Here is a 20095-nt window from a genome sequence, read left to right as displayed (position 1 = left end):
CCAGATTTCTCCCCATCTCCTCACCTCCTCCAGCCTCCACATCTTTCCCAAGCATAGGTATGTACCAACCTCAAGAACACCAGTTGGGCAATGTTTGCTAGGGGCCAAAAGTATATGAACACTCCTATATTGTGTAAACACCCATTCTTTGGGGAATGCTCTGCCTTCCCTCTAGAGCAGCCATTGATTTCTCATCTTATCGATACCTGTGCAGCTACGGAAGATTGGCCTGGGGAAGTTGCAGCACTCCCTGTTCTAGAAAGGTCTCCTGCAGATTCTGCAAATCTCTAGGATCACATAATTTCACCTGTGTTTTAGTATTATACTTCTTACGGCCTTCTCAATATTTAATAAATTATTTTTTAAGATAGTAACAAAAGATAACCAAGGTAGACTTATATGTACTAACATGGAGAAATCACTGCAACATTGTTAAATGAAATGTTACAGACATCACAATTACATTAAAAAAAAAGACCTAACCAAACAAAAAAAATAAAATAAAATATCTGTCTGCTCCAAAATATGTGAGTATATTATAGAAATATCACTGTAAAAATGTACATCAAACTGTGGATTCTGATTATCTCTGAGGAAGGGAGTAGTGATTTGGAGGGTGAGCTTAGGCATTTCACCTTGTAGACTTTTATATTGTTTGACGCTCATACAGAAAAATATATCCATCAAAACTTATGTAATGATTTTTAATAAAAAGAAGAGAATTGAAGTAAACACTCTGTTGCTTGCTGCCCAGAGTGACAGTAACTCGTCTGGGAAATGTAGTAAAGTCTCAAGTGCTGATCTGAGTTTCTGAGACATGACCATCCGAGCTCCTTCCTAACCAAGTGGTTTTCTTCCTGTCAACTAAAAATACACTAGCCAGTTCAGGAAATGTGGCTGACTGAAGAGCAGCTGCCGCTGAGGACCTACTTTGCATATTAAAACAACCTTGGATGATAAATAGCAAAACCTCCCTGTCATCAGTTCCTGTTTTGAGGCACGGCTGGAGCTCATCACACACGTCTGTCTCGGCCTCCACATTATCCTTCCTGCATATTTTCAGGAGACAGTCTCTGGCCACTGTTTCTTTTCCCCCTTAGTGTCAGGAAACTACCTGCAAATATTGTAAAAGCAGAAGCTGAAGGAGCTTCAGTGCAAAGCTAACACTCTTCAGATCTTTCTTACACTGTTTCAGAAAGCAGATCATCCGCTGCTGTTTCCTTTTCATGTGTGTTTTTTTTAAACGACAAAGATCAGCTGCCAAGATACTATTTATGTTCAGAGTGAGAGAGAGAGAGAGAGAGTAAAAAGAGACAGGCACAAAAATTTCCCCCGACTCTGCCGTGTTCTTTACTCAGTTATAAAGAGATGGTGCTTCCAATAAAATGGAAACTAGAAACAGTGAAAAGTTCTGGCAGATGAGCTGTGCTGCAAATGTAAAACACAAGCCAGTTAAAGTGATAATAACTCAAAGTACAATTTGTAATGCAAAATAAAGACATTTAAAAAGAGTCTGCAATACTATATTCTACATCTAATTCTGTTACATGATGTCCTAGTCTCCATATACATGAATAATGTTGACCTCTTCCATTCACATGGCATGTAGACGCATTTTGAAAGGTTTTTAAAAAAATAATGTGATAGACTGTACAGAGCACTGCTCGTAGCTGCTCAGTAAAAATCGCACTGTAACTATAGAATATTAGAGCTGAACAAAATTTAGAGATGAACTAGTCCAACCTTCTTGCTTTACAGTTGAGATAACTGAGGTTCAGAAAGATGAAATAACTTACCCAAGGTAACACAGATAGAAAGTAGCAGATCTGGGGCTAGAATCCAGATCTCCTCGTTCTTCAGCCTGCCTTCTTCCTTAATACATGATGGTGCCTCACTAATCCAGCCTCGCTATCCTGCCCTGTCTCTCATTTGCAAGATAGCAAGCAAGAATTACTGCAGCATTTCCACTGATTTCTTATCTTTGGACTCGACGACCAGGCTACACAAGCAACCAAGTGTGAGCACCTGGGACATGCCTGCTGGCACACACACGCGTGTGCACGCACACACACTGTTAACTCATGTTAAAGACGATCTTGGAAGAAAGCATGTGTGTAAGAAGACAACCCTCTACCATGGAATACTGGAGAAATGCAGTAGACACTGTTGCCCACCCAACACTATTCCCACTTTCTTCTCACTAAGAATAGTGCAACTTTACTCAGCTGTCGAGAGACAGAGACAGTACAAGACAGAGACAGAGGTGAACCCTGCCTGGCCAAACCAAGTTGTTTCATTCTCTTGGACAATGAGATATCAGATAAAATTGACTGGGAGGCTTTGGGGGAATATTTCCTTCCTGATAAAATAAATACACACACACACACACACACACACACACACACACACACACGCACACAAACACACGAGAAGACTGCCACCTTTCCCTTCTTCCTGCTTTTGAATTCGGTTGTGTGAAGACGAGAAGCTTGGTGTTGCTGCACCGAGGAAAGGAAACATCACCCACAAGTTGATGCCAAAGCAGAAATGTGGAAAGAGATTGGCTCCTGGATGACACTGCTGAGCTGCCCAACCAACCTGGAACCGCCTCCCTCCTTACCTACGTCGGTCGTGTGAGATCATAAGAAAACCTAGTTTCAGCCACTTGCAGCTGAAAGCATAGTTACTTTGCCTCTCTGAACCTCAGCTTTTTCTTAATAAAAAGGTGATAATGATACCTACCTGGCACAGTGGTCAAGAGGAGGAAATGAGATCATTAAACGCCTAACATAAAGAACCCAGTAAATGGTGCCTGCCAGTACCATTACCATTATAATCATTACATCAAAATCCTCAACAGTGGGCATGTTTCCTCTATTCCCCAATCTCTGCGGCACCTGGAAGCCTTTCCCTACAACAGTGTCTGGGGACAGTACATCCAGCTACCACCTCCTCTCTGAAGGCTGAGGAACTCAAAGCATGGGTGCTTTGAGCCTGGGAGCTGGAGGGCTGGACAGTCTGTAAAAGAAAAAAAGAAAAAGAAAAATCCAACTTGTAAGATCAAGGCATAACTCATAGTGCAACATGATGACATACGGTAAGATCTGAGCAAGCCATAAAGCATTCATTTCTTCCGTCCTAGAAATACCAACTCTGGCAATTTAGCCAATGGAAATAATCCAAATGAAGAGAAAAATTTTATTCACAAAATCTTTAATTCAGCATTATTTTAGAAGTCATAGTATTTCTCCTTGATGTGATATAGTTATGAAGCCAACACAAAAGTTTTTATTGGAGACTGTGTAGGGGTAAGGCTGTGTACTTTTCTATATAGACTTAAATGAAATAAATCAGAATACAGACGTGTATGTACACTCTGGTTACACCCACGTGGAACAGCTATAATTAGGCCAGACTATAACTGGCAAACCGATTATTAAGTGCAACGGAACACAAGAAATAAGGGGGCTGTGGATTGTTGAAGACATTCTGGCCAGAAAAGGGAGGAAAGATGAGAAAATATGACAGTGATAGTAGTGGGGCACACAAAGGGCATTTGTTTTCTCTCCACTAAGGCCATTAGATGGATTTCAAAATAATCCAGGCGGCTGAGCCCAGAGCTGAAGGCGCGGGCAGCAGAGATGCAGATGTGGGCCCACAGCTGTGCTCTGGGAAGGCCTCCCATCAGGATCCCCAGGCCTAGGACACTCCACGCAGGCACTGGGGAAGATGTACCAGGAAGTCAGCCCAGCTCTTCAGACCCTGTGAGGGAGGCACAGAGCATCCCAAACCCAGGATTTAGGGAACACAGGGAAGCAGCTTCCACATGCCATTTGCAGAATAAATATTTCTTGCAGAATGTTTCCTATTGATTCACCCTCTGTTAGGAGAGCCTCATTTGTAGTTAAAGTACTAGCAAAGCATAGGCAGACAGATTTCTGTGTTCTGGGGAGATCTGTGGAGGGCAATATATCAGCAATATTCCATGAACCCAATTGCCTAGGAAAAGCATGGAAAGGCACAGAGCTATCACAGATGTATCTTTTTAAAAGGTATATGAAAAAATAAAATAAAAATAAAAATATTTATATATTATAAATATAAATATCTTTGCAATTAGTGTCTACTGTACCTTATGCCTGATTTAGATCTTCATACACAAAAATTCCCACCCACGATGAATGTGGAGTTTTAGGGTGGTTGACTTGCTCCCGCCTCTGTCCCCTGTGCAATACTGAGCATACGGTGGGACAGTGTTCTGCTCCAAGGTGGCCCATAGGACACGGTGGAAGCCAGGATCCATGAGGGTGAGACTGCACACTGCCCTGAAGGAACAGACTTCACTGATCAGACAGCAAGAAGCTGTACCCTCTGGCTGTCACCATGTATGACTTCCGATTCGGGGTCCCCCATTGTCATTCCACCTGGCTCCCCCATGACTGGTGCTCACTCATCCTTTCCTCTATCCAACTATCTCCTCCTATGGGAGGGGCCCCAAACAGCAACTCACCTCTTGTTTTACATAACACATATTTTACAATGTCCAATATTTTAAAATCAAGAAATGAAAATCAGAAATAATAGAATCTGGGTGGGCTTCCCTGGTGGCGCAGTGGTTGGGAGTCTGCCTGCCAATGCAGGGGACGCGGGTTCGAGCCCTGGTCTGGGAGGATCCCACGTGCCGCGGAGCGACTGGGCCCGTGCGCCACAACTACTGAGCCTGCGCGTCTGGAGCCTGTGCTCCACAACGGGAGGGGCCGCGACGGTGAGGGGCCCGCGCACCGCGATGGGGAGTGGCCCCCACTTGCCGCGGCTGGGGAGGGCCCTCGCACAGAAACGAAGACCCAACACAGCCATAAATAAATAAATAAAATATTAAAAAAAAAAAAAAAAAAAAAAGAAATCACTTCCTTTAAAAAAAAAAAAAAAAAACTTAAAAAAAAAAAAAAAAGAAATAATAGAATCTACCTGCCCACATGGTCTTGAAAGAAAATCAATATAATGCTTTAACTAAAAGATAAGGAATAAATAAAAGGAAGGTAAACGTAGTAAGAGAATCTCTGTTTCCATCGTAAGTGCTCAGGTACAATCACAGCATCTAAACATAGAAATAATGTGGCCTCCTTCCCTGGTGGCGCAGTGGTTAAGAATCCTCCTGCTAGTGCAGGGGACACGGGTTGAAGCCCTGCTCCGGGAAGATCCCACATGCCGCGGAACAACTAAGCCCGTGCACCACAACCACTGAGCCTGAACTCTAGAGCCCGCGCGCCTAGACCCCGTGCTCCGCAACAAGAGAAGCCACCGCAATGAGAAGCCCGCGCACCGCAACGAAGAGTAGCCCCTGCTCGCCACGACGAGAGAAAGCCCGTGCGCAGCAACGAAGAACCAATGGAGCCAAAAATAAATAAATTAAAAATTAAAAAAATTTAAGAAAAGAAAGAAATACTGTGGCCTCACTGGCACCTGATACAGCATTTTCCTGTGTCTCATCAGCAACTTAAATGCCGCAGGCACTGCTGCTGTCAGAGATGCGATTTCTTAAAATGGTGAACAGCTCACGCTAAAACTCTGAACAAAACAAAGTGCAAGCTTTCCTCAATTCACAGAGTAATGACATTTCTGGAAAACGTCATGTACGTGAAACGATGCAGAAAATTGTCTGGGTTTACATATAAAACAAAATTAGGTTCTAGGATCAGATAATTTTTACAAATAGTGGGCTTTTAAAAACGACAGAAATGTCCGGGGCATTCGAAAGCTGAATTCAAATTCAAGAAACATTCTTCCTTGTGCAGAATTATCGTGGGCACTGTAGCACGTCTAGCATCTCTGGTCCCCACGCACTGAATGCCAGCAGCGTGCACTCACCAGACTTTCCAAGTGCCGCCACCGAGAGCCACTGGTTTCAGTTTATCATCCGTCGACCTTGTGCTCTCTGCCCGCTTTCTCCGAGCCTGGGGAAAGCCTACCCATGGCCATACCTACCTGTAACCAGGTTCCCATAAACACACTGCACCTGTGGTAAGCACCCCAAATTCAGATACACTGCTTAGGGCTCCACGGGAGTGCCTAATAAAGGATAGTCACAGGTAGAGTTAAATGTCTGAGAGAACGTCCCCTTTTAGCATGGTTGGAGTGTTGATTCCCACCACAACACCCCACAAAGACCACTTTCACACGCCCCTCACATCACCCACTGGGGGGGGGGTGCTGCTGGCTGCAACCCCTCCCTGCCTCTCCCACTGACCCTTGACAGAGCCGATGCCTAAAAAACTGATTAAGAGAAGATTTACTCAAGAGATTAAATGCCTCAGAGTATGTTACCATTTGGGGAAAGAAAGAAAGGAAAACCATGAAAAACTAATGTATCATACTTGCTTACATGTGCACAGACTGTCTCTGGGAAAATATCTAAGAAGCCGATGATGTGGGTTTCTTTTCCCAGGAAAGCACCTGCATGGCAGGAGGACAGGGGTGAGAGGGAAACTTCCTTGACACTCGACACCTTTTGTACCTTTTGAATTTTGTATGGAGAGCTTGAAAATCTAAATGAATAAAACCTGATCTTCGAAAGATGCAGTCCTTGGAAACCAGTTACTTACTTGGGTATTGCCAAGTTGAGAAAGTGAGAGACTAGAGAAAGATGAGGCTGTAACAGACAGACAGAAAGCCAGGGTCCCCCATGCAGCCCAGGAAAAGGAGGGCTGGAAGGAGGAATTTGTCAGCGTTTCTCCAGCACTTTCCAGGGGAACAAAGCTCTGATTCTAGCACTTTCTCCCTTTGAACCTAACTGTAGAGAGGAGAAAAGAAAGCCGTCACCAGGCTCTGTTCCATGATAAACAATCCCTTAAAATCCACCAACTTTCCATTGTTTCCAAACAGCCTGTTCGGACGCAGCTTCCACGGTTGATGTATTCACCTGTGCGTCCGCCACATCTCCCCTCCTCCCACATTTTCTCCAGGTGTGCTGCACGGAAAACTGGTCCCTGATCTTGGGCCGAATAGATCCCATTGGAAATGTAAGAAATAGCATTCTGGCCTATAAATCATTTCTTTGTGAGTGTAGAGAGTATGCCTCGATCCTCCGGGCCTGAATATCTGCCCAAGAATTGGCAAAAGTAGATTTCTAAACTCATTCTCTGAACCATGGGGCGCTATCCAGTGGCCATCATGGGAAGTCCTAAGTTCCAGGGACAGTAGAGGTGGGGCCCAAGACCCTTGTCTCTCCTGGTATCAGTGAGCCCAGCAGAGACACCCGTCTTTATTATAGTTCTAGAAGCTGCAGTCACAGGCTTACAAAGCTGCACGTCCCTCTCCAACCATGCGTCTGCTTTTGATGGCTCCCCTTTCCTTATTTCACAGTACTAACCTGGGACTAGGTACCCGATGTGAGTACTTAGTGATATGCCTTAACTTATGTAATCCTCCCAATAACCCTTCAAGTTAGGTACCATATTATTATCATCTCCATTTTACAGATAAACGGAGGCACAGAGAAATTCAGGAACATGCATGAGGTGACACAGCAAAGAAGTAGTGGAGACCAAGTGTGCACCCAGATGGTCCCAAACCAAAGCCTATTCTGTTACCTTTTGCTCTTCGTTGCCTCCCAGGTCAGCAGCCCTTCTACCAGCAGCCCTCTATAGCTCCCCACACGAGGGCGTCCAATGAAAAGCTTTCCTCCTTGCTGAGCCAAAGGGATGGGGTTGGAATGTACAGGGGTAATTCAGGCCATGTGGCTTTTGGGTAGAACTAGAGCCCCATTCAATGTAATTGCTGTTTTCCTGCTTCTCATCTTCTCCAGCTTATAGGGACCTTAGCCCTCAGGAAAGGCTCCTTTATTTCCAGGGGAGACTGGTCAGTGCTCAGGGGTCCTCCCCCTGAATGCCTGTCTAGACCCTAGAGGGCGATGTTTCTCTAAGAGCCTGACTGTCAGTACCAAAGCCGGGCCTCCAGACGGCGTGCATGGCCCCAGGCTTCCCTGGAACCCTCAGGGCAGGAGGCTGGGGGAGTGTCCCTCCCTTCACTGTGTCACCTGGGGACACTCAGCACCCAAGCAGCCTGGTATGGTGCCTCTGAGCCCCTCAAGTCAATGGTTTCTTCAGTCTGCCAGACTACCTTCTCTCCTGGGCTCAGACAAGGGGAACCAGGGCCAGAGTAGCATCCCTGGCCCCTCAGCCCCCATGCACACCTTATCCTTAGCCTGCTATGTCCTTATCCTCTGCCGGCCCCAATCCTCCTACAAAGTCCTGGCAGATTCCTTGCAGGATTCCCACTGATTTGTCAGCCAGGCCTGGACAGGGCTGGGTCACGGCTTCATCTAACTGCCCAGCACATGTGTGAGATGGACAAGCCCCCCCCCTCCAGACAGTCCTTTACTGCTTTGAGACTGTGCACTTCCTTATAAAATCCAGTTTTAGCAAGAACCCTGCTAAGTCTGTTTAATGAGAATCTCCACCCGCGATATCTGACCAGGTTCCTCATTCTCCACCATCCCCCAGGTAATGTCTGATCACACTGGCCTGTCTTTAGTGACGACTCTGTTAGGTCAGTTTAGCCAGAACCCCCCTTTCCGATGATGTCTCTTAGTAATTTTCCATCCACTGACACCACAGCCCTAGGCTTCTTGGCTATAAATCAACAGGACACAGTGGCGCCTGGGTTTCTGATTTTTCCCAATAGCTTCCTCCTATTAAAATACAGCAGCCTAATGACAACAACTGTTACAATAAGGTGCTTGCCATTTGCAAAGCACTTTCTCCATGAGTAACATGACATGATGAAAGAGAAAGAGACGAATTATAAATCTCAGCAAGACCATGAGCAAATAATTTATCCTGTCTGAGCCTGTTTCTTTGTTGGTTAAGATGAGAGAATCACAAGCCCCAACCTGGTTCTTGACATTGTAATGAAAGAATGTGCCGGAAAGCAGAACTGTCATTGGTTACGAGAACCAAATCACTGGAGCTCCAGATCCAAATCAGAATCTGCGACAGAAACAAGGGCTTCTGGCTGGCCAATTTTTTGAAAATTCTATTTTCTGAAGGCATCATTTTTACTGGGAAAAATATAATTACACTGTTCAATAAAAAAACTTAAGCAATGAGGTTAATCACGCATAGTTCCACCCATTAACACAACTTTTTGATTTTTATGGTTTACCTTCAGTATATATATATATGTATATATATACCTACTTTGGTTTACCTTCAACATTTAAACCTATTTTTTAAGTGTTTTAATCCTACTTAGGCAGTTTTTAAGCACATATGGTTCCAAGCAAATGAAAGAATCTCCAGGCACCAGAAACACACCGAGGCATGAGCTGAAGGAAGAGGTCTGACTCTCAGATTTCTCCACCGCGGGGATCCCAGGATTGAGAGAGGAGAGCAGGTGAATCGGCTGACCACGGCAAGGCTCTGAGCTGGGCGCCCGCCCTCCTGCATATGGAGTCTGAGCTGCCGAGAACCGGGAGTTGGCTCTGGGCCTGGCTGGGGGCATCTTTGTGGCACATCCTCAGCAGGACTGCTCTGCTCGGGGAGCCCCAGGGACGAGGGCGGGGCTGCGGAGCCTGTGCCCCGCCCCCAAGCATCTGGGAAGAGGAAGCACAAAAAGGGAGAACCGGCCACAGTCACTGTACTCGTTTCGCATCTCGCTCTCAGGACTGAAGGCAGCCGCAGGCGGAAGACCACCACAGAAGGGGAGCTTTCGGCCGCAGCCTAACAACACTGAGGTAACTTTCATTTCACTCTTCCACCCCTGGCACGAGGAATGAACAGAGGCTATCTTATTTTCCTCCAGGGGCAGCTGAAATATACTCCTGGGTGTGAGACGTCCCTCCCCCTGTTCCAGCCAAGCTTTCCCTGGACTAAGGTGGGAACAGGTCTTAGTCTTAAAATTTGAGATTCTTGAAAAACCTGTGCAATGTCCTGGAGGTAATTTACCTTGGTAAGACACTGGAGGAAACCACTTTGCTCTGAGCCGTACATGTGTCCACGGTCAACAGTATTTATAAATAGCCACTGTTTACAGGATGCGGCCTGGTCCCTTGGGGGGGGGGGGGTCCAAAGGAAGCAGAAGTTACCATGAGCCGACTGCCCCCCTCCGTCAGTGCACTGACCCCAAGATAGCTTCCCCTTCGGGGTTTAGGCTTACAGGAAGGACAACAGAGGCTAGAAGCCACAGACCCGCAAGAATCGAAACATCTTTCAGTTTGTCTAACTGGAACTTCGTTGTGCCTCCTTGCTCTAACTACCAAGGAATGTCAGCCCACGTTCCGTGCCTTTTAGGGGGAGGCCCTGCCCTCTTCTCTGCAGCGGGCACCCCCCCCCCCCTCCCCGAGATAGGTCAGCGGATGCTGACTCACACGCCCCTACTTCCCTGCCCTTTCGAAGCCCAGGCCTTTGTTTGAAATATGACACTGTAAAGATACTTTCCTACTTTGGGCGTAGAAGCTCTTCTCCCATGTGCCCGCAAGGATTTGTGTTCCTTCTGAAAAGAATGGCTGATGTGTGCATCTGGCCTTTCTCCCCTAGGGTCTGGCAGTGGCCCCCATGGGGTCTGTGAACTCCCGAGGTCACAAGGCGGAAGCCCAGGTGGTGATGATAGGCCTGGACTTGGCCGGCAAGACCACGCTCCTGTACAAACTGAAGGGCCACCAGCTGGTGGAGACCCTGCCCACCGTGGGTTTCAACGTGGAGCCTCTAGAAGTCCCTGGGCACACGTCTCTGACCCTCTGGGATGTCGGGGGGCAGAGCCAGCTCAGGGCCAGCTGGAAGGACTACCTGGAGGGCACGGACGTCCTCATGTACGTGCTGGACAGCACAGACGAAGCCCGCTTGCCCGAGGCAGTGGCTGAGCTCACCGAGGCCCTGGACGACCCCCACCTGGCCAGCGTGCCCCTCCTGGTGCTGGCCAACAAGCAGGAGGCACCCCACGCCCTGCCGCTGCCTGAGATCAGAGACAGGCTGGGCTTGCACAGGTTACAGGGGCGCCGCTGGGAGCTGCAGGGCTGCAGCGCCCTCACCAGAGAGGGGCTGCCCGAGGCCCTGGAGAGCCTGAGGCGCCTCCTGAAATCCCGCCACCACTGTAACTCCAGGTCAGCACAGGAGGCAGGCTGTGGCGAGAGCCGGAAGCCTTGACCCAGGCAGAGCAGCCTGTCTTCTTCGCTCATGTGGATCGGAAGACCAGCTAATCCTGGAGAATCTCAAATTCAGTTTATCAAACAAGGAATCCCCCTGCGCTCGGACAGCATATTTTCCTCTTGGGACTTATTGTCACCGGTGTTTGTGTTGAAAAATCAACTATCCTTTGAATAATGATACTCTGAGGGAAAAAACATACCTTAGCATACTTCGTTTAGTAACTCATTACCACGTGTGAACTAAGCAATTGTAATAACAGAAAAAGTGGTTGCAGAATAATTAAGACCTAAATTCACAGAGGGAAAGAGGTTTCAAAATCAAATCAGAGTATCACCTGGACATGGGCATGATCTTATTTATGAGTGATTTTCCCCGGTAGCCCCTGGGTATGTGCCACCACCACTCTGAGGGCAAGGAGTCAGGGCCAGCAGGATGGAGTCTGCTTCTGCAGGATCTTGGGTTTAGAAGTTCAATGGGGTGCTCAGCCCTGGGCAGAGGCCAGGAGTTCAGGCCTTCCAAAATTGATCCTCTTCTTTGACCCTGATTAACCCTTCTCCAACTTTTTGTTATCCTGTACTGGTCTTTTTCTAAAACCCTTCATTGTTTTCTTTCTGTTTTCCTTCTCTTTCTCTCTCCTTCAAGCACATAGGTTTCCTTGACGATCAGATTAATCAATGATTTCATTCATTTTTTTATTCACTTAATCAAAAAATATGCCTAGTATTGAATTTGTGGCAAAAGGCAATGAGCTTTAGATATGAAGCTGGACCTCCAGATGGCAGGTGTGAATTTTGAAGATATGTATAACAGCAATGAACCTCTCACTATTAATAGTGAAAGAGAAAAGTCGAAGCGTTTTCAGGTGACGTTACCTAAGATCCATGAAGCTCCTGAAATTATTTGCAAAATGTTATGCTTTGGGCCATTTTTCTAGGGAAGAAGATCCATAACTTTTGTCAGATTTTCAAAGGTACCTGTGACTCCCTAAGAATCACTGATCTGGTCTTATACCTCATTCAACCCAGGATACTTTCTATACTTTTTAATGGCAAGTAACTTCCATTTGGTACCTATTCTCGTGTTAAACAACTCTAAATTTTGGATATTCCTTCCCATCCTGGGCTACCATCAGCCTCCTTAGAACTCCTGATGGTGGTTCTGCCCTCTCTGAAGTGACACAATCACTCCAACATCTGAGAGGTCCCTCTACCCAAAGTCTCCCCTTCTAACATCAAGTTAGGTGTGCCTAGTTCTTTCCACCACATGTCAATCAATGTGTTTCAAGACTTCCTATGTTAGACACAGAAAAGGGCAAAGATGCAAAGACAAAGGAGACTCCAGCCTCATGGTCCTCTAGATGGGGAAGCAGGAGGACATGACTCCCATAAAAAGGAGAGGTTGAGAGTTTACTGTTTACTGAGCACATACTGGGGCTGGTTCCGTGCTCAGTGCTCTACAGAGATTATCTCTAATTCTCCCAACTCTGCAAAGTAGGGATCATTCCCATTTTATATAATTAGACACTGAGGCTCAGAGAGGTTGTGACTTGCTTGAGGCACTGCTCTTAAGTGACATTTCTGGAATTCGAAACCAGATATTCTAGCCCTGATGATGCGTGCATTTTTCCACGACATCATGCTTCTAGAAGGTTTAAGCCAAGGTTGACCTTCAGTAGGCAGATGAGATGGGAGAGCAGCCTAGTCAGAGGGAAGAGACTGCTTGGAGGCATGAGGGACAGTGTAGGAAGGACAAACAAACCAGAAAGGCTGAAACATGAGGTTGGGGTGAGGGGTGGGATGTATTATACAGGAAACAAAACTGGAAAGAAAGTTTAGCTCCAAATTAAGGAAGGCTTAGACTTTCATAATCAGGAGTTTGTCTCGGAGAAGTGAAACCACCTGGCTTCCATTTAAGAGGCTAATTTAGTGGCAGTGTGGAGGTGAAATAAAGAGAAGGGGGGACACTGGGGACGGAAAAGCGGGCAGCCCAGCTAGATGCCCATCGCGGTCACAGAGGAGAGGAGAGGGAGACAAGAACATTGAGAGCCATTTTTAAGACAAAAGGCTGAGAAAGGAAGAACTTGAAGGTGCCCAAGATTTTGAGTCTGAGTGGCAGGCGGGATTGGAATGAACTGAGAAGGTGGACACGGGAGGGGCAGGTTGGGAAGGGGCTAGAACCGCTGGACCCTGCTTTTGGAATGCTGGATCTGAATGTGTTTATAGCTCTTTTCAGACTGTTCAGTTATCTGCAGAGTTTGAGGCACTGAGGACCCTCTGGAGGCATCTGCTGGTTTCTGCTCATGGAGACTCATTTCCTCACATGATTTGTCATTTTTTATTGTGAGCTCATCTTCAGTAGGATTTGTTTTTCCTGTGTGACTCCCGTATGCTCTGGGTTGTGACAGTTTTTACACAGAGTGGTTTCACATTAGCGTCTACCAGGATCCTGGAGGTTTCAATTGTTTTAGACCAAATATTATGTTAGTTTCTCTGCTTGGGGCTCACGGACCTCACAGGTAGTAGGAATTTGAACTCTGTGCTCATTCATGGCACAGGCCCCAGGGATTCAGTTTCTGACAGGCAACTGTTTTTCTTTGCACTCCCAAGATAGACCGTTTGCTTTGGCATGCCTGGCTGAGCTGGCGGGCAGAATTTTCCAATCCCCTTTTAAGAAAGGGATGCCACTTCAATGCTCTTGCTTTTCTGCTGAGCTCAGATCAAAATTTTCTCTCCTCCAAGCAAGAGTGAGGCCACATCTCCTGTTCCCGTACAGGTGCTATGACCGCAGCCTGGTCCCTAGAGCCTAAATTTGGCTCCTCTAAGATCCCCCTGGACTCCAGGCTTCACTCAACTGCTTCAGCTGTGGTTTCCCTCTTCAACTGGTTTCTGCCACTTGAGGATTTCCTTTTTTTTTTTTGCTCAAGGGCAGCCTACATTAAAACAATTTTTTTTGATTATAGTTTACCCAACACTTATGACTCCATAGTGGAAAAGGGTCCCTCTGCCATGTCACTAGGCATCTGCCAGGGTCCCTGGGAGAGGCTGAGCCCACAGAGGTGGCCGGAGAGAGCAGACACAGGGCCCAGAGCCAGTGCCGGGGAGGAGGTGAGGATAATCCATGGCACGCAGGCAGTGGCCCGGCTTTGCCCTCTCCGGTTCTTCCATCCTTCCTTCTCCCATTCCAGTAATGTTGGCTCTGGAAGGAGGGTGAAATCCCATCCTCTTTCAGAAACTTCCCTGAAGACCATGGGGTAGCTGGCCTTGCCTGCTGGGAGCAAGAGTGGCAACAGGACAAAGCTGGCCTGTAGGACTGGGAATTCCACTCCCATGGCCACTGCCAACTGAAGGGGAGGGCAGTCAGGGGCCAGGAGGGTAGCCTCAGCCCTTGCCTCCCCACCCAAGGCAAGCCAGAGCCCACCAGGGACATGGTGGGGGCAGACGGAGGGGCTTCCCTCCTGCTCTTCTGCTCAGAGAGAAACATACACAGAGGTACGTATACAGGTGCTTATATCACAGAGCTACAGCACAGGGAAGCTTAGGAAAAAACAAATCGTGCCTTCTGTTTTATTTTGTTTTTTAAAAGGTGCTCTCCTTATGAGAGGGGTATTTTGCGTGTTCCAGTTCACCCACACCTTTCAGGTCCGTCAGCCTCCATGAGCGGGAGTGAGGAGGTGCGCGAGCAGATGTGGCTGAAAAGCACGTATCTATTTCCTCCTTATATATAAAGGAATCCGTTTTTTTCCTCCGCAACACTGTATAGCGTGAGATTTGTTCCACGTTGGAGAGCTGATTACCCCTTTGAATATGGGTTGAGCTTCTCCCTTTCTGACTCATTGATTCTGAAGATGTTTCTCCTTCCCCTCTTGGATAGAAGCAATCCTTTGGTGAAAGTAAGAACTGCAGGAGTTGGGTTTTAGTTTGGTCCTGCTGAGTTTTGGGTTTCAGCTGTCCATCCTCACAGATTTCCACACTCACCTCCTCCCGCTGGGGCTGGGGGCAGCTGTGTTCTTCAAAGTGGGCCAGGCCCCCATCCTCAGCACATGGTGAGCTGGGACCTTGCCTTCCTTCTCATTCTCCATGTTTTTTTTTTTTTAACTAATTAATTAATTTATTTTTGGCTGCACTGGGTCTTCATTGCTGCACGCTGGCTTTCTCTAGTTGCGGCGAGCGGGGGCTGCTCTTCATTGCGGAGCGTGGGCTTCTCACTGCGGTGGCTTCTCTTGTCGCGGAGCACGGGCTCTAGGCGTGCACGGGCTTCAGTAGTTGTGGCACATGGGCGCAGTAGCTGTGGCTCCCAGGCTCTAGAGCACAGGCTCAGTAGTTGTGGCGCACGGGCCTAGTTGCTCCGCGGCATGTGGGATCTTCCCGGACCAGGGATCGAACCCGTGTCCCCTGCACTGGCAGGCGGATTCTTAACCACTGCGCCACCAGGGAAGTCCCCGTCCTCCAGGCAGATTTTAGAATGCATGACACCTCAAGCATCCTGGCTGCAACCTCAGGTGGTACGGTGAGGTCACCTCGCAAAAGACTCATACTTTCCCCAGAACCCACCTGATGCAACTCAACACCAGCGGGGTACTGCTCCCTTCCAGAAGCCCCAGGCCTGAAGACGGACAGAGGCAAGGCAGTCGAGCAATGAGATTGTCCAGGCTGTGCCTCTTGCCGCAGAGCCTGGGTCAAGATGGGAGAGTCCCTGAGTGAGTGGGAGGTGGGGATCCCATTCCTGCCACTTCTTGGGCCTGAAAGGGCAAATACAAATGAAAAATAAGAGGCTTAGCTCTCCCTGTTGAAAATAAGGGAAGATGCTTCTCCTTCCTCCCTCTTTTTGGAGCCTTCACTTGAGAAAACTTGTAATTCTAAGTTCTTTTCTCTGTCTCTTTGAAAGGTATGTAAATTTTTTAAAAAGCTAACTCAGACTCCTGCCAGCTTTAGGACTGTCTTTCTCAAGGACCAGGGAGCCATCCCTTTGAAATGCCATCATCAAGGGAGATAGGGCCCCTCTCCCATCTCTGTGGGAGGGTGGGAGCCTTGCTCCTTGTTGCAAAACTACCTCCTGTCATAAAGATAGGAGAAGTTGGTTTTTCTTTAGGTTAAAGCCAATTAGGTAACACAGATGGTGACCCCAATTACCAGGCGAATCCAGGAAGAACTTGGTGTGACAAATGGCACCTTCATGTCCTGCGAGGTGAGGACTGGTTACTATTGTGCAGGTAAGGGCCTGTGTCCGCCTGTCTGTACAAAAGGCTGAGATTCCTCTCTGTCTTTGCAGTCTCTTAGCTGATTGCCTGTGATGCACATCGCATTCTGGTTTGATGCTTATTCAATAATAAAACTGTTTTCTTTCTCTCCTACCTTTGTGGAGAAGGTTTGCTGGGTTGGCAGATTTGTTTTTAATTCTCTTTCCCTAACAGACCCCATTGGCCTGGCTCTGTGAGCTCCTGATTGCACCCATGATTAGTAACAAGACATGGGTGCAGAGTAATCACCCTGAATGCCTCCTAGAAGGTTGTGGAGGGCACTTAATTAGGAATGATACCCGTGGCACTCCCCTCCCACAGGATTATGGAAACCTGTGATCAGAATCCTGTGATTGCCTCTAAACTCACGGAGAGAAGCATTTCTCGGTGCACTGAAGTGTGACCCCTGCATTCCCTTCCCACACGGCTCGTAAAAGCAGTGGCTCAGGAAAAACAAAATAATTTTAGAAAGGAAAAAAGGAGTCTTTTATTTTTACCTCATTGTCTTGATTTCCACTCCTCTGATATATTCACCCCCAAGGAAATTTGGCTATGGAAAAGTATTTAAAAATTTTCCATGAGAAATGGCACTGTTCTGCCTCAGATTTCAAGCTAAAAACCTAATAATGAGTCCTTCTCCCTCACCCTGGTCCCCTCCAGCAACCTGGGACACATGGGCATTTTTGCAGCTTACTTCAAGCATGAAATTACAAACCTAAACTAATTAATTCTCATAAAAGCACTTCCAATTCTTCCAATAAAAGGAGGCATCATTATTAAAAATTATCTCCGGATTATGAACATGACACCATATCATTTTGCAATCTTTATCCTACCTTTTTTTGTATTCCACAAACTTCAATTTCGTATGGCACTAAGCGTTGGCTTAGCCTGGAGGAGAAATATAAAGGATTCAAAGAAACATATATAAGGATTTTCAGGGTTATGAAAATTCTTCCATGAGAGAATTGCTACCAAGATGGAGGTGGAGCCCCATCCTCTGCTCAAGTTGGTGCCATCTAAACACGCTTGGCTTGTGCGCACTGGCTTCGAGTCTGGCCTTGAAGTCAGTCAGAATGGACTAGAACAGGAGCTCTATAACTCACCAACTGGGCAAATTATTTAACCCAACTACGCCCCAGCCGCCTCATCTACAGGATGGGAGTGATAATAGGAGGTACCTCGCAAAGTTCTTACGAGAATTCGGCGAGATAATGTGTTCATCAAGGCAACCTGTATCTCTTGAGCACCTACTATGTGCAAAACACTGAGCAATGTGCAAGAGCTACAAGGATGGAGGAGATACAGGCACTGTCCCTGCCCTTGACATACAGTCTAGCTTTCAATAAGGGACAGCGGTTAATATTGTCACACTGAAGCACGCTACAAATGCAAATGAAGCAGAGTTCTGGGGGCCCAGGCTTTTCTTGCAGATCCCTCTCCCACGCTCAGAATTCTCCAGACTCAGACTTGTTCTGGAGTGAAGAGGGGGCCGGGGCTGGTGGAAGGGTACAGAGGTTGGGGGTGCAGAGCCCTAGACTGCTCTTCTGACGTCTGAACTCTGCACACTTAGCCTCTACCCTCTTCCCTACCACTTCTATTAACATCCCTATTCTAGAGCTTCTCCCCTGTCCTTCCCACACCAAAGCACGTTTAATTCAAGTAGGCAAAGCCCAGAATTAGTATCTCTTCCATGCAATTTAAATGCACCCTCCCCTTGCAAAGGCTAGTGGACTGACTAGACATAGACAGGAATGATTTGAGAAGATGGGGGGTTGAATCCCACCCTCAATTCTATTCCTCTCTGAAATTCAACAGTTACAGATTCATCCCTTGGACTTCGGTTTTTCAAAGAAAATATCCCTAGAAGAAAGGGAGCAGGGATAGTTATTGGCATTGTAATGTGAATGAATTGTCAAGGTCTTTTCAGAAGAGGTTGTGTAAAGTAAGCAAAGCTAAATGTTGAGAATGGCTGAAAGAAGTATAGGAGGTCGGGGGAACTTCCCTAGAGGTCCAGTGGTTAAGACTCTGCGCTCCCAGTGCAAGGGGCATGGGTTCCATCCCTGATGAGGGAAATGAGATCCCACATGCCTTGTGATGCAGCTAAAAGAAAAAAAAGTGTGGTCAGGGAGCTGGGGGCTGCCAAAAAGGAATGAACCAGACTTCACAGATTGCCTGAGGCTGGGATGAACGTGGCTGCCCCCTCTCACTGTACACACAGCAAGGACCTACTGTATGCAGAAAGAAGGCCCAGGAGGGAGGGTCTAGGTGTGTGGACCACCATCTTCTCAGGCACTTGGAAAAGGTGGCCTCGAGCCAGGGAGTGCAGAACTAGGGGGCTGGGCCAGGAGCACCCCTTTAGGCTGACAGTGGGCAGAGAATCATCTGGCCTCTTCTTCCTCCCACCCTCTCATCTCAGTCCAGTGTCTCTATCAGCAGTTGCCTTCCCAGGGCACGGAATAGAGCAGGCAGGTTTGCAGAATGGATCCGGGGTCGGGTGGGGAATGGAAAATGGAAATAAGCAGCCCAAGCTCTTTATTACCGTTCAGTAGAAAGCGCTAAAGTCCAAGGGACGACCAGCCAGAAGGTGGCTTCAGATTTAACTGGAGGAGCCACTCTCCCTCAATTGTATCCTACACTTCGAGTGGGGCTTCTGAGTGTAAAAGGGCAATGTCATGACCCAGGCAGAAGAAGAGGATCACAAAACTCCGTGGGCCTAATCCTACCTGGGGAGGAATTCTTTCTTTTAAACCAGCATTCCAAACTCTTCAAGCAAGTCATTTGCAAAGGTGCCCCCTTCTACCACTGTGAAGACAGGATCAAGTTCTCTAGGTCGATCGAGTGATCCCTAGGAATCAAGAGCTCTGGGTGGTGGGGCGAGAAGCCTGTTGGCTGTTTGGTGTTGACACAGCCATGGGCCACAGCTTCCTACACAAGCTTCAGGGTGGCTCCACCACAAACCCTTCCTTCCCCTCAGCCAGTGATGGTGACTCAGAAGATTCCAGAAAGGGGCTCATGGAACACTCGACCAGCAGGTTTATCCTGAGGTGCTTCTCAGCATTTTCTAGATAGAACACTAGGAGCTGGTTCCAGATCTGACTAAGAAGCCTGGCGTTCACTCCCCTGGCTCTGCCCGCAACACTCTGTGAGTTCAGGCTAGAATATGATGAATGTACTGAAGGGGGGCTTTAGGAGAGACAAAGAAAGAAAGAAAGCTGTTGAGACTTGTGGTTTAATGTTGTGAAATGCACACATACATGTAACTCTACTATCTCCCCAAACCTGACTGAAGGGACAGTAAAGGGATTTTTTTTAAAAGGCCAAACCCCACAAGGAAAAAGAAAGCCAAAGTGCATATAGCAGGCTTGAGATAGCACTAAAATTAAAGAAGATACAAAGAGACCTCACAGACCAGAAAAAGTAGAAACCTAAGTTGGTGGGGGCTGGGAGGTGTGTGTGTGTGTGTGTGTGTAGTCAAAGGACTTAACTCTGTACTGGGCACTGGTCTAAGTGTTGAAGGTGTATTAACTTACATAATCCCCCAACAATGTGAAAGTTTGTGACCTGATTTTGGGGATGAGGCATAGAGAAGTTAAATAACTTGTCCCAGGTCACACAGCAGAATGTGAACCTCTGCAGGGGTGTGGCCCACAAACCACCCTCTACACAGCCTCACCGTGATTAGCAAGCCCTTCTGACCCAAACCCCAGGGGAT

At 47.3% G+C, this 20095-nt stretch overlaps 2 protein-coding genes across 9 annotated transcripts in view; one reads left to right on the top strand and one right to left on the bottom strand.

Annotated features, from left to right (window-relative positions):
• The window catches only part of EBPL (EBP like), a 78814-nt gene that overhangs the window by 807 nt on the left and 57912 nt on the right, over positions 1-20095 (bottom strand). For 2 of the 8 annotated variants that reach the window (XR_009498829.1, XR_009498830.1), the window contains exon 5: positions 2829-3018. The exons of 2 other annotated variants lie outside the window; for them this stretch is intronic. Coding sequence is in view for 1 of the 6 variants with exons in the window: in XM_059903351.1 (XP_059759334.1) it covers positions 2973-3018 (46 nt within the window). In the remaining 5 variants the exon portion in view is untranslated. Of the gene's footprint in view, positions 1-483; positions 3019-20095 lie in introns of those variants that run through there. 4 more of the 8 variants (XR_009498832.1, XM_059903351.1, XR_009498828.1 and 1 more) reach the window with 3 other exon arrangements.
• Positions 9505-16544, top strand: ARL11 (ADP ribosylation factor like GTPase 11). Its single transcript, XM_059903352.1, has 2 exons — positions 9505-9733; positions 10536-16544. The coding sequence occupies exon 2, from the start codon at positions 10554-10556 to the stop codon at positions 11139-11141; it is 588 nt and encodes a 195-aa protein (XP_059759335.1). The 5' UTR covers positions 9505-9733; positions 10536-10553; the 3' UTR covers positions 11142-16544.

Source organism: Balaenoptera ricei, chromosome 18 (assembly GCF_028023285.1).
Source record: "Balaenoptera ricei isolate mBalRic1 chromosome 18, mBalRic1.hap2, whole genome shotgun sequence".
Classification (NCBI taxonomy): domain Eukaryota; kingdom Metazoa; phylum Chordata; class Mammalia; order Artiodactyla; family Balaenopteridae; genus Balaenoptera; species Balaenoptera ricei.
The sequence above is the reverse complement of the archived record's forward strand: the minus strand, read 5'-3'. Positions and strand labels throughout refer to the sequence as shown.